The 14,782-nt window shown below is 37.4% G+C and overlaps 1 protein-coding gene across 5 annotated transcripts in view; it reads right to left on the bottom strand.

Moving 5' to 3' along the window:
• PPP1R9A (protein phosphatase 1 regulatory subunit 9A) overlaps positions 1-14,782 on the bottom strand; it is a 135,198-nt gene that overhangs the window by 35,456 nt on the left and 84,960 nt on the right. For all 5 annotated transcript variants that reach the window (XM_027684797.1, XM_027684798.1, XM_027684799.1 and 2 more), the window contains exon 6: positions 8,003-8,138. In XM_027684797.1, coding sequence (XP_027540598.1) covers positions 8,003-8,138 — 136 coding nt within the window. The remainder of the gene's footprint in view (positions 1-8,002; positions 8,139-14,782) is intronic.

The raw sequence follows: 14,782 nt of genomic DNA, 5'->3' as shown, positions 1-14,782 counted from the left end.
TTATTTCATATTTAACAAGAAATCTTTTCCAAACAGAAATAAAAGAATAGGACCAACAGGATCTTGATTGGTCTTTGGTAAAGTCAACTGGAGGAAGTAATTCTCCAGTGATATGCCATGGTGAATTTGAAAATTCATTGGTTTGTTCTTTACAAACAAATTAATTATAGAAAAGTCACACCCACACAGAAAGACAACAGTAGGAAAAAGAAACTGAATGTCAGAGACAAGTTCAGAGACTGAAATCAGAGTTCATCCTGAATAAGGAGCTGCTTTGAGCTAGTTTTAAACAGAAAAAGTGGGTTTTTCTTGAGCTGGTAAACAATGAGCTGTGCACAATTTGTTGACAAAACAGAATTTAAAAAAATCATAAGCCGCAATCAGTATCTCAAGAGTAAACAAAATAAAACAAACAATATTGAAAAGGCTTGCAATACTGAACCCCAACTTGCCTAGACAATCTCTTGCACGTATGCCTGTGCTCATCTCTCCCCATACCTAAGGTGGATGGTACCACCTCGCTTCCGCGAGGCTCCCTCTGGAAGCTGGAGCACATCGCCTATGGATCACAAATAGTTTGCTGGCTGTGCAAATGACTGTGCAAACACGTTATAAAGCAAACATTTTCCCAGGGCCACATCTGGATTTATAAAGCTTGGGACTCAATAAATACATGGAAAAGGAGGTGTGGGGGAAGGGGTGCAGTCCTTCTTATGTTTATACAGTAACACCACCAAAATTTTGACAGAACTACTCAAGTTTATGTTCATGAGCTTTCAGTTCCTTATATGAAGAAACATAATATTATTATCAGAAATATATTCCCTGTAGTGTTAAAATTGCCTATTGTTGTCAGTTTTTTTGACAAAAGGACTTCTCAAAACAACAGGTAAGAATTCAAATGTTTGAAAAACAGTTTAAATCCCAGCTTCCTACCTTAGTTTAGTTTCCCAGATTTTGTTAAGGCTTATGTGAATCTCTCTGAACTAAAAAGCAGTGCATGGAAGCATGTTAAATCTTGGTGCACAAGTACACACAGACAGAAAAGATACATGTATGCATCCAACAACAAGGTGATATACCCACAATAAAATATTACCATTTCTTTGAGAAGTAGCAGGTATAATCATAGAATAGTTTGAGTTAGGATGGACCTCTAAAGATCATGAAAAATCTATATTCTTTTTTTTTTAAACCACTAAAGTTTTTAAGAAATAAAGTAAGCCAAAATACACAGAAGGCATAACATTATTCAGTAACATTTTCTGACAGTAAAAGAACTATCAAAAAGAAGGTAAGTCACCAACAGGCACAACCCATCCATATTTAAACATCACTGTAAAGTGAGGCACTTTTCAGGTGAACTATCTCTGCTTCTGTAAATAGTAACATATTCTCCAATGAAACAAACAGTATCCACTTATTTTATATACTTGATATGTACTAAGAATATATGACTAAGAATCACAGTAGTCTTCAACAAAAAAGAAGCAAAAACCAACATAATCCATCTCACTGGAGTTTTCAGGCATGTAAGGATTACAACTAAACAAAAAAACCCTGAAATTAAATTTATCATTCTGTATGTCTAAATATCATACACACACACAAAATCTTCTGTCACACTACACCTGTAGTGACTTCTGTTTCTATTTTATTCCCTGTGGCTATTTGCAGTTCCTTCTAAACAGAAAATTTGACTACTAACTCCCCTGGCTTTTTTCAGGAGCATAACACTACCTTTACATACTGTCAGGGCAACCAGAAGCAAAACAACTAACTCTTAAAATCCCAGCGAAATTTCAGTGAAATGAATTATTGTGTGGACAAAACATTAACAGTCCATGGACTGTTGATTCTGCAGTTATTATCCCTGAAAAATCTCTAAGATAATACACAACTATAGTTTCTAAGTTCAAAAAACCATCTTGGCATGTCCATTAGTAGTGGCAAGGAAATCTCTGAAGCATGCAAAGAGGAGGCAGAAACAGGATCGCTAACCAGCAAACTCATGCCCTGTTTACGTAAAAGAACCCAGATCTAGCTCAGCTACATGTGCATTTTAAAGGAATTATTAATTTAATGCAAAATCTAAATCACATTTATCAATTTTGACAAAATAATAAAACAAATGAAATTAGTTAAAACTGATTTCTCCAAAGATTTAAACTAAAAAGAATTACTGAATACAAAAAGAAAAATGAACACACATGAAGGACTAAATTATACGGAAAAAATTCAAGAGCAGGCAATATTCTACTGGCCTCAGGAGCCTGAGTGTTTGAAGAGGAACATCAGGCAGTTAAAAATGAACACAAAGGAAAATCTTGCTTCAAATTGTACATAATGAGTGTTAATGAGCACAGTCATTTTTGCTTCAATTAATGAAAAAAGTAGTTGTCAAAGCAAAGCACCACTCAGGTAAACATGACAACAGGATGACACAAACACATTACAGAACACAGAAATAAATGGGACTTTTGTTTTCATCTTCAAAAAGAAGGGACTTCATCTTACAGTCACATGAAAAACAAATTACAAGTTCAAAAGAACCAATGTGTACATTAAGAAAATATACATCATGAATTACATGGAACATACTTTCCCTGAAAAAAATTATCTCTGCTGACTTTTGTTTCACATGAAACTACCAGAAGGTTGTTCAGACAGTGTGCCAGTAAGCTAGAATGGGAAATTCAGTATTTTACATGAAGCAGCAAGGCACAGAAAAAATTTGTATTACTTCAAAATAACAAAGCCCTGTGAGAGAACAGTTGTTATTGTAACTCCCTGAGGTTTCCTGCAATACATTTTCTTTTCTTAGCTGACAACAATAATAGTATTTTTTTATTCAATAGTCAATGAAAACTTATATGGTCTTGAAGGAAAATCTCGGACTCTTCATTCTGTATTGCTGAGCAAAATTCATCCATGCAAAAGCCCTATTTCTCATTTCAGTAGCACCTAGGGCTCAAGCTCATACCATCCAAAGCAATAGGTTCTGATATTAGCCATTCCATTTTGCTACATGCTATCACAGCTAATAGCATGAAATTATCAATATGAGCTGCAATTTTCCACTTGTACATGGAAAATGTGCTGCTTGCATTGTTTAACTGCCTTGTAAATTCCTGAAATGGGCCTAACACTCCCAAGCAGAAAGAAGGAGCAGCAGCATCAGCCAGGATAACACAGACAGACCTTCCCCAAATCACCATAACAAAGGCTGCATCAAGCTACATCTTTGCTCCTGCTGAAACTCTCCCACAATCAGGGAACTATAAAAATAACTCAAGTCCATCTCTTCATTTGATTTTTTTTGATGGCTCATACTTAATGCTTTCAAAGGAGTGAAGAAAAATATAATGGTATAGTTTAATCATTGCTTTTATAGGAATGTGTCATATTAATGATGTTGGAAAAAACGTACTCTCTGAAGGATCTGGTTTAGTGAATGTATTCTTTGGGTGTTAAACATTCAAGCACACTGCAAAATTTTTCTTTTTGCATGTGTCAAGATTTGCTTCAATGGTTCCAATGTCGCTTTGCTCTCAGAATGTCCTGATGAATGAAAACTTAAAAAGAAAAAAAATACTCATTTGACTATTAATGATATTAAAATATATTAAAACATCACTTGCATTAAACTACTTGTCCATGGCCAGTGAACAGAATTCTGCAATATCTTATTAATTTCACATTCTGCATCACCATATGCAGCCTTCAGGGGAACAGGTCATCTGCTCTATGTAATTTTGTCACTCACTGCAGAACATAAAGAAGATAATACCAAGTTCAAATTAAAATTCCAAGAAACGTCAGAATTTGACTCGTGCACAGAACACTGTGTTAACACAAGGAATTCAAAAGGGTTTAGTCAAGGATACAGATTCAGGTCATACTTAGCACATTAAGTAGGAAATACAAAGACAGTGCCTACTTCAAAGCCTTTGAGCTTTATTTTCTGACAGGATACAACAAATCAAAAGGATATGGGACTTTAGGAAGCTAGACAAACTAGTGATGAGTAAACTCTGCAACAGGCTATCTAGAGGCAACATACTCTCCCAGCTTTATAGTAGTTAGCACAAACTTATCAGGAAATGCCAATGCTGCCTACCATACATCATAGTCGAGAAATAACTGGTGCTATTGGCTCGTGGGAGCTTAACAACAAATTGTAAGCTATTGCACATTTATCCTGCTAGTGTTGGCACAGATCCCATTGTGAGCATCACTTTTCTTTTAGTGTTCATCAGTTCTGCACAAGGTTTTTGTGTTTCCATGCAAAAACTTTAATGAAGGAGCATCTGAAAGCATCCTACAACCCTGTGACAACCTGCAGCCCATGGTAACAGCAGGTTCTCAAATGCAGGAATGCAGGGCATTTATACAGTAAGTTATGTTTTCTTCAGTCTTATTTATATAGTAAATTATATATATTTTAGAAACATTATGTCTATTAGAGTGACTCTTTCCCAAAAAATGGCTGTCATGTAACACTTCTGCAAGGCAATGGAATGAGAAGTTACAGCAGGCTAATATGTGTCTCTAAATTTAGTATCTAACTCAAGTCCAGTGTCGACTGGCTGGCAGAAATCAAAACTGTCTCAAAATGCTGCTTTTTTAAGCAACTTGGATTCTTCTAAAATACCTAGATGCTCCTTGGGCTATGAAGACTGTTAGCAGTTTCAAAACAGAGGAAATTCAGCCAGCTGGTGGCACAGCAAGATAAAACACCAGAACTTGTACATGCCTTACACATACTCTCTTACTGTGATTTGACCAGCTCTAGCAAACACAGTCACGTGCAGTGACTCCAGGACTCAAACACTGATCACTTATTTCCTGCTCCAGAAAACAGATAGGTTATTGCTGTTTTGTAGTAAAGTCTCTGAGCCTCAGCATTTGGCAGTCTCAAAGAAGGGTTGAATAAAAATAATTTTCTTGTTTATTTATGCAGCACTGTACCTGGAGATCCATTTACCATATTTTAAGGACTGTATGAAAATTAATAGGATAGTTTGACAGCTCTAAGACTGAGCAAATCCTGTATAATTCTGTGCCACCTCAATGCAAAACCTCTTACACTGGCAATCCAAATACTCCTGAACTCCATGCAGTCAGAATCACAATTTGATGAAATGGACTCAAAAGAGTAGGGTTTTTTGTACATTTGTAAACATTCATTCAGACAGTGTAAACTGAAATTTTCTTGCCCAAAAGAAGCCCTGCTTACCAGAGACAAGGAATGCAGGGCTGGCAGTGGTGTCGCATAGAGCAACATAAACCCAGCCATATTTGAACTCAGAGAGCAAGGTAAGCTCAAAGTAGTAATACTCATATTTGACAGTAAATGGAGCAGAAGTGCTTGTGGTGACCAAAAACGTCTTTGAACTGTGGCTAATGTGCATTAGATCACAGCTAACTTCATGTCAGTTGTGTGGGACTGGTACAAGTTGCATGAGTTTACTTGGATGGCATAGTCAGGTGACCAAAAAAATAATAATATTCAGGATTACTGCAGGTTCCCAATAAAATCTATTTCTGGTAAATCTCTTAATTAAGAAAGGAAACACACTGCATTTCATACTTTAGTAACTAAACCCCAGCAGCTATTCTGATAATGCTTACCACCGCCTCCCAAATATATATTCTCAAATATATACATGGCATCAAGTAGGAAAAGGGTTTAACCTTCAGTGATCCCAATGCAGTTTTTAAGAACTCAAGTACTTAATTCAGACGTAATTCCTTCTTCCAAAAGTAATCACTGATGAGATCATTTGGATCTCCCCTGCTAGATGTCTTTTCCTTTCTTTTTCCTCCTTTCCTCATATACTGCAAAAAAGTCACCTTTGCACTGCAAACACTAACGCCCAAAAAGCACATCATGGTCACAGAGATGGTCATCATCCTCAGTGTAGTGCTACAATAAGAGAAGATACCTTTAACTCTCTTAATTAGAGAAAAATCAGGGAAAAACTCTCTGTGATTCAAAGATTCTACCAGTAGAAAACACTTTGTGCATCTAGTATTTTTGTGTTAAAAATGTATGCAGTGAACAGGACTTAAGAGTTCGTAACCACTGAATTGAAGGACAACAAGACGCATCACAAAAGGTACCTGAGACCTACTCATACCTACTCATCCTTGTCCTATTTCACTATTGTACTGAGAAACACTTGCATGGTAATCAGTGTGACAGTGTCACCATAAGCATCCTCACAGCAACAATCCCTACCAAAGGCTGAAGTACTTCCAGGATCAGTATCGATCTATATGGTTTTAACAACATTTTTTTTCTTGCCTGATCTTGAGTAACACCACCTGTATGGTGCATGAAGGTAAGAAACACAAACCTTTAGGTTTTTTACAGGTGGATGGATCCTATAGATAAAAGGTGTGACACATCAATTACTCACACAGGTCTGCCTTCAGCCCCACACCCGCAAACCGAGAAAGATCTGATCATCAGGCACTTGGGACACACCTCTCTTGCCTATATGAAAGCTATCAGCCTGTGTTCACAATAAGATGGTATCGCAGGTCTTCGAACCCTGACATCTCCAGCACACTGTGATGAGCTATGATAAGTCTTACTCCAAAGGCTAGTTGTCTCCATTTTGGTTTTGAGGAGATAACAGAGCTGCTTCAAGAAACTTATCTTGAACTTAATTCTAGACTAAACAGAAGTTAGAAGACTTGCATGTTTCTGTAGTTTGAGGAGTGAATAGAGAGGATATGGATTTTCCAGCTATCGTGGCCTCGCACAGGCACACATACATATGCATGTATATTGACAAGTACAATTTTATTTAGAAGAGTTAAATATGTCCCTGTGACACGATTAATTTTAAAACATACTAAAATATTTTTAATATCAGTGGAAATTAAAGTAAGTGAAAGCATTACTGGGGCTAGACAGGATTTTTACTTAGTCTATTGGGACACTTCTGATTGTTCTGACCTATTGCTAGTTTAACAGCATGTTTCAAAATCCAAGCGTATCCTGATTTTATATCAAGAGTATTTCTTTTCTAAAAAGAAAAACTAAACTGAAATAAATGCATAGCATGCATTTCCCCTTCTCTATGGTTTCCTTACACAAATATAATAAAAAATCTGGCCCAGGACAAAAACACACTAATACGTGGAGTCTGACATTTCAAATAATATTATTCAAGATGATGTGAAATGATGGCAGTATGCTTAGGCTATATGGAAGCAGGTTGTTGCAACAACTGCCTTTTACCTTAACCCAACAGCTAATTTAGGAAGTAACGCAGAGAGTAGTCTCTGAAAAAGCTCTCTCACTAATCTTTCCAAGTATCTTGGTATTTAGGCATATTAGGAATTTTAAGAGAATGCAAAGAAATTATGGAAAATCTACTGCATGAAGTTATTAGTTTCAAAACCACTGTATTGGGACATCAGGCACTAATTGTGAACATGAACATACACTTCAGACAAGCTAGATTAATTCTCTATCTTGTGGAATATCTGTTCACACAGAAACAAAAAACAGTGTGTGGAAGGAGGGGTCTTAGCCAGAATTTTCAGAAAACGTTCTGAATTAAGAAGAACATCAACTCCTCCAGAAAAACAAAAAAAAGGTCTAAAACTTCCTCAACCCCTCTAAAAGTCAGAAGGCAACTTCTACCGGTTTTCACAAAAATCTAATGTTTCAGTGCACAAGTAAACAAACTTTATTCCCTTATTTCAGAAAGGTATATGCTTTCAGAGGAAGAGCAATGATTAGAGAAGCATCAACCAATTTGTTATATGCTCTTCTGGAACAAAACATTAAATCCATGATGAAAAGCTTTCCTGTAACTTTGTTCTTCAAATAAGATTTATCATCAATCTGTGAAAATCAGCAGCAAAGGTAATGGAGAGGTCCAGAAGCTGACCTCTAAGAGATAATTAAAAAGAAGGAATTAGAAATAGAAAACGGAACATTAAAAAACACCAAATAGAGAAACGCTAGTCATTCTGTTACCTCATCATCATCTGCATCATACTGTGCATAATGCTGCTCCAGCAGCTCTCTCTGGCGGCGTTCTTGTTCTAGAGTTTGGCTAATCAGCTGTGCAACCTCACTCACTTGTCCCGGTTTTTCTCGTCCAATTACAAACCTATACAAAAAATTAGTGAAAAAATATTACTCCTTGTTTACCAAAGTTCTACCATTTTAGCTGTGTCTAGTACAGAGGGTAGCCTTTTTCTCCGAAGATATGCAGCTGTGATTGTTTCACATATGTTCTACGGATGACATTTGTCAGAAGGGCACTGGGTGCAGGACTAGGAGTGATCAGACCATGACGGGTCTGGTCACATGACAGAAAGGGGAAAATAGAAGCGACCACTAAAGCCTTCACTCCAAACTTTAGTAGTTACAGACACAGACCTAGAGCAGAACAATTTTTTTTAAAAAGTATCATCACTTCCATTCCCTTTAGAGCCATGTATTTCCCAGAAGGCTGCATTAGACCAGACTCTTACAGATGCGCAGTAACAGCACAAGGCACGCTTCTGGCAGCTTATAGTTAAAGGTACGTGCACCAGAGTAACTTTTCCACCTTGACTTAACATTTATCTTCTATTTCTGAGCTTTTATACTTGTCTTCCTCCTGTTTATAAAAGAGAACCTATTTTCACATTTTTAAATCTGACAGATGCTACTTCCATAATTTTAAGCCGCATTTAAATTTTTCTTTTATTTCATGAACTTCTGTTGCTAAGGAATGTTTTTCTCCACTGTTAGCTACTGCTGAACATTGGAAGCACATTTCTTTGGCCTAACAAAAGACAAGAGAAATGCCTCTTTCTTGGTTGAGACTTACAAAACTGCTTCCTAATCCTGCTTTCTGCAACCGGAACTCAGAATTGGTTTGGACTGTAACATTTTTTTTCAGCACAGCAGCATAACCATAATTAGATATATTGCTATCTATAGAACTAATGATGAACACCCATTACACAGGACCAACACACTGTAAACAACTGAATAAAAGCACACTTTCAAGATGTCAAGCTGAAGGAATATTTTCTTAGCAGGCTAGAAAGACAACTGGGTAAATACAGATGAAAGAAGTATTATGTGGAGCTGAAATGCACAATAAGGTGACACTGAGGTACTGCATATGGTAAACTATTGTTTCCACAACATTTGGCTCAAATGATTAATTTATTATTTGAAGGAGAGGCAGAAATGTGCATTATATCCCATGTATGAAAATTCTTTTCATTAGTACTGCCTATCACTGTTAAAATCCCTTGGGATTTGTCATCCAATTTCTCATGAATGGATGACCTTGGATCCATTTCCTAAGCCAAACAATTTTTCAGACTCTATGAAGTCAGGCATACAGAAAGGACTACAATTTGGAGATTATTTCAACATCATCAAAACATCCAAGTCAGTACTTTCTTCCAAAAGGATAAGAAAGGTGAGAATGAGTGACTACCTTTGAAATAATGACACAAGGTGCTCTGAAAATAGTTGTCAAGAAAGTGTGTTAGCTTAAAAACATTAATAGAAAATACAGCAGAAACTAGAACAAAATCAAGACAATAACATCAGCATTTTAATCCTTATCAAAACAGATCACAGTTTGGCACTCATATCCCACTATTACAAAATATGACGTTAGTTCTCAGTAATGATTAAGATGTTGGGCTGAAAGAAAAAGAATTTTTCTTCATGGCCCTTACACTTCATCTGTTCTGCATACTGACTCATAGACAAATCCTGTTTCCTCTGATTTTTAATTTTAGAGCCAAGTATTACAAAGATTAAACCAGTCATGTATTCAGACTCAACTGGGAGGAACAATGAACTTTAGGTATTACTACCTAAGGTAAAACTGATTTAACCCATATTTGCTATGTGTTTGTCTCCTCTAACGTAGAAACAAATTAAAAGTAAAAAGGGAAAAAATAACTTCTATTTTAAACAAATATTTTAAGTAACATTTTGCATGAGTATATTCCTTACACATAGTAGAGAGAGTACCCCATTTGTAAACACAAGGGAGATCACCCCTGTGGCAAATTAGGGAACCATGCAAAGTGATGCAAATATTGTATTCCCTCTGGCCTTCTGCCTGATAATACCCCTCCCTTGGAAAGGGACTCTAAATACTTCATATAATCATTTTTGTACACTGAAAACTTAGAACAGACAATATGTAATGCATCTCAAGTCTGATAACTCCCGATTATTCAGGAGTGGTTTTGACACACTAGACTGTAACCTAATTATATTTCATACAGACAAATTTAGGTAGGATGTAAAAACCTTATTAATTGAATTTTTCTTCTCATGCCAAAGCCACTTACGGTTCACAGTGATGTGATTTTCAAGGCTGGAATCACATGTCAAAATGAAGTTCCTCAGTGATACCTGAAGCTGTTAGATGATGCATTAATAAAAGCCTCCAGGCAATGACAAAGTTTAAAGCAAATGTTTTCCAAAACAGAAATACATAAGGAACGTTTTATCTTCGTACAATGTACTGCTTTAGAGTGAGACATTTTCAAAGTGTCTGAAAATACATTTTTAGAAGCATTCAATCTATGATTGATGTCAGTTCTAGATAAAGAATTGTAAATTTGTAAAATGGAATAAATACTATGTTGCCAGCAATTACAGCTTTTACCAAGTAAACCAAACCTATTGTCATGTTACATTCCACGACCTTTAGAATACCATGATGCATATAATTAACTTGTAACTAAGATAAGTCATAAAGTTTAAATTTAAAGAGAGGTGAATAAATATTACTCTCTTAGAAAACCGTGAAGCAGAGGCAGTTATTAAAACCCTAAGCCTGAATTAGATCTTTATACATAGAATGGCTTTAAATACAAGAACTATCATAATCTGAAGTGTTTAAATATGAGAAAGAGACATAAGGTTGTGATTCACTGACCAGAAAATTAGTCACTGAACCACAACATGTACACTTCAACAAAGTGGCTAATTATATTTTTCGAATCACTCTTGCCACCAAAATTAAGCACATGCATTTCAGACTCGATTAATTAGTCTCAAGGGCCAAAAGTATTACAAGAAACAACTATAAATGCTATCAACAATAATATATTTATGATGATGGTTATGTTTCTGGATATGAGAAAATGAGGGTTCTAAAGCCTTTAAACCACACCACAATAATATTCCCCTTAATTATTAAAGCCAGCAAATGTAAAATAAAACCCACTGAATCTGTGATACTCCCATCACTGTACTAAATCTCAGATCCTTACTGATTATTTCTGATGTGAGCAAAAAAGAAAGGGAGAGGGGAGAGAGAAGCAGGGCATGAACTGACCTTGATATTCAGAGTTACATGGAATTTAGTTGAATTATCAGCTGTGAAATATTCTTTGTGTTTGTGGTTAAAATAAACAGGGACAGAGACAGGAATATAATTATATTTGACTATATCTTGGATTTAAGAATATCTAAAAGAATGAAGTATCTTGAGAAATTGAAAATTAATTACAGTAGTGGTGGTTATGAAAAGCATTCTACTGAAACTGTCAGCAATTCCTACATCTCCTGTAATCCATGATTTAAATATTTTACAGCACACCTGATACATAGCTTTCTGCATATTTCTAGCTTTTATTAAATGAGGATCTGCAGACCTGTGCTTCTTGAAATAACAGTAGATAACTTATTGGGTTTTTTACCAACTACGGGAATCAGAAACATTATTACAAGGATTAAATTAAAAATATTTCCACTTTGAAAATAATTTTGGTACTAAAAAAAATTGTGAAGGCACCAAATCTGTGATGGAAAACTGAAGTTCTGCAGCACAGTTAATGATTTGTCCTAAAAATACTTCAGGCATTAACTGCTTAGTTAAAAATAATTTAGCATGGTTCCCTTAAATTCAACAAAAATCATGTAAGAATACAGCGAACTCATTCTAAGAAATAAAGAATAGGGGGGTTGCCTTTCTAAAATAGCGTGGTCAATAAAAATATACAGTAAAAGTCATTGTATTTGGGGGAGTTTAACAGTCGGATGCCTGGAAGTGTTCAAAGTCAGGTTGGATGGGGCTTTGAGCAACCTGCTCAAGTGGAAGGTGTCCCTGTCCATGGCAGGGGAGCTGGAACTAGATGATCTTTAAGGTCCCTTCCAATACAAACCATTCTATGATTCTATGATTTTAAAAATGGTTTTAAAAATGGTTTTTCTCTGATGCTGCTTCTGCTACCATTTATCTCATTTATTTCAAGATGTCTTCAATTACCTACTCTGGCTGCTTCCATTAGGATAACAGCCATATAATTAATCCAAAATGCTTAAAAGGAGTGTGAACTGTGTTAAGAAGGCAGTTTTATTTAGTCACAGTAGGATAAGCTGCAATTTTTCTGGGTTTCATGAACAAGATCAACCCCTCTTAAACAGCAGTCTCAACTGTAGAAGTCACTGACTACACATAAGGAATTCGCAGCCTGTGAGCTTTCACTGCAATTTTTCAGATAAAATGATCTAAAACTCATAAAGACTCTTCCTATCATTGAATCATTTAGGTTGGAAGGAAACTCTGGTCCACCCTAAGCCCCTGACTTCAAAGCAAGGCCAACTTTGTCATGGCCTTCAGCAGAATTACCCTTGCTGCAACTTCTGTTCATTGCCTGTTATCCTGTCCCTGTACTGAGATTACAAAGAACCTGGGTTTACCCTTTCTACCTCCCGGAAGGTAGTTGAGACAGCAGTAAGATGACTGGCATCTCTTTCTTTTCTTTGGACTGAAGATGTTCTTTCTATCTCTTCTCAGGGTGTTGCCTGCACAGCTGCTCTCTAGCTCACAGTGTCGCACAGGGATATGCTGCTCTAGATACAGGACTCACATCTGCCCTTCCATCATAATGTTTCTGTCAGCTCATTCTTCCAGGCTGTTGAAGATCCTGTGAATAGCAGCCCTGCCTGTTAGCCCCTCTAGCCTCACCTGCAACCTTGCCAATGGTGCCTACTCCACCCAGCTCTCCCTTGCACCAGAGACAAGCATGTGCACAGCAATCTTTAAAGCTACTAGCTGGAATCAAGAGGAACTGAGGGTGACTGGTAGAAGGAAATAAAAAAGGTTTGCCTGGAGGTGAGTGAAGGTAGTGACCCAAAACTAACAAACGTGAACAACTCTGCTTGGAGATCAGCACCCAAAGTAACACAACAAAGTGACAACTACCAGCAAATGAAAGGAGCAATGACTGAATGAAGTTATCATACACAGGAAACATCTGAGAGGGCAACCTGTGCAATGTCCAGTGCTGGATGCTGGCTATGTAAAGCCAGCACAGATAAGCAAACTTTGGGGAAGAGCCTTTAAGTACCCTAGAGACAGAGTTGCCAGTAAGCTGAACTGTTGTGCAGAAGTTCTGCAGCCTCCATCCTTGTCCACAGACCCAGGATAAAGTAAGCTACCCTGAATTTAAAGACAGACAGCGTGACTCCTACTTACCAGCTTGGGTTGGAAAGGACCGCACTATGAGCAGGGACACCTTTCACTAGATCGGGGCCCCATCCAACCTGGCCTTGAACACTTCCAGGGACAGGTCATCCCCAACTTCTCTGAGAAACCTGTTCCAGTGCCTCACTAACCTCTGAGTGAAGAACTTATTCCTAACATCTAATCTAAATCTCTCCTCTTTTGGTTTCAAATCGTTCCCCCTTGTCCTTTACATCTGTCTGTGTAAAAAGTCGCTCTCCCTATATTTTATTTTCAGTACTGGAAGGCTACTGTAAGGTCTCGCTGGAATCTTCTCTTTTCCAGGCTGAACAACCCCAGCACTCTCAAATTGTCTTTTCACAGGAGAGGTGCTCAATCCCTCTGATCATCTTTGTGGCCCTCCTTGGACTTGCTCCAACAGGTCCGTATCTTTCTTGTGCTGGGGACCCCTGAGCTGGATGCAGTATTCCAGGTGGGGTCTCACAAGGGCAGAGTAGAGGGGCAGAACAACCTCCCTCAACCTGATGGCCATTCCTCCCTTGATGCCAACCAGGATGTGGTTGGCCTTCTAGGCCAGCAATGGTATCAGTGGTGCTGGTGGGTGAGCAGCAAAGTAATAGCTCACATGCCAGAAAAGCCTCAGCAGTGTCTCCAGAGCATATTGGATACAAGCCCCTGATAAGCTATTCTAGTATCAACACTAAATGGATATTGAGTCAGACGATTAGAAAGTCATGTAAAAAACCCACATAGTAATAATAATGCACTTAGATTAATTATTCCCACAGAAATCAATTCTAGTATAGGGCCTCACTGACACATTAGCTTTACTCAAGAGTACTTAAAAATTAGCCTAGGCATTCAATATTTTGGCACCTCTCCAGGTTCTGGTCCTTACATTGCTCTGTTCCTCTAAGAGTGAAGGTTAAGAATCAATTCCATTTCTCCCAGACAGCCTGACTGTATCCCAACACAGTGTTTGCTTAAAAGGTTTCCTTGAATACAGGATGATCATTTAATCAGCATTTGCTATAGCACCACACAATCCTTATGGGAATGGCCAGCTCAAAGAAACACATTTGTAAATCTATGCTTTAACATACTTGAATGCAGTCAGCTCTATTAAGAAGGTACAAGTACTACCTGGGAATGTTTCTAAAACCTGATTGCTTTCTGAGGTGAGATCTGTCTTCCCTCACCCTTGCTGACATCAATAGGGAAGAAATCCAGGAAGAAAATGGGTCAGATGGGTCAGGTGGGTCAGATGTAAGATGCTGGGTTCAGGCCACATGCTTAATCTGGACGATTAT

The sequence above is a fragment of the Neopelma chrysocephalum genome, unplaced genomic scaffold, assembly GCF_003984885.1.
Source record: "Neopelma chrysocephalum unplaced genomic scaffold, ASM398488v2 Primary Assembly neopelma1_67, whole genome shotgun sequence".
NCBI lineage: Eukaryota > Metazoa > Chordata > Aves > Passeriformes > Pipridae > Neopelma > Neopelma chrysocephalum.
The sequence above is the reverse complement of the archived record's forward strand: the minus strand, read 5'-3'. Positions and strand labels throughout refer to the sequence as shown.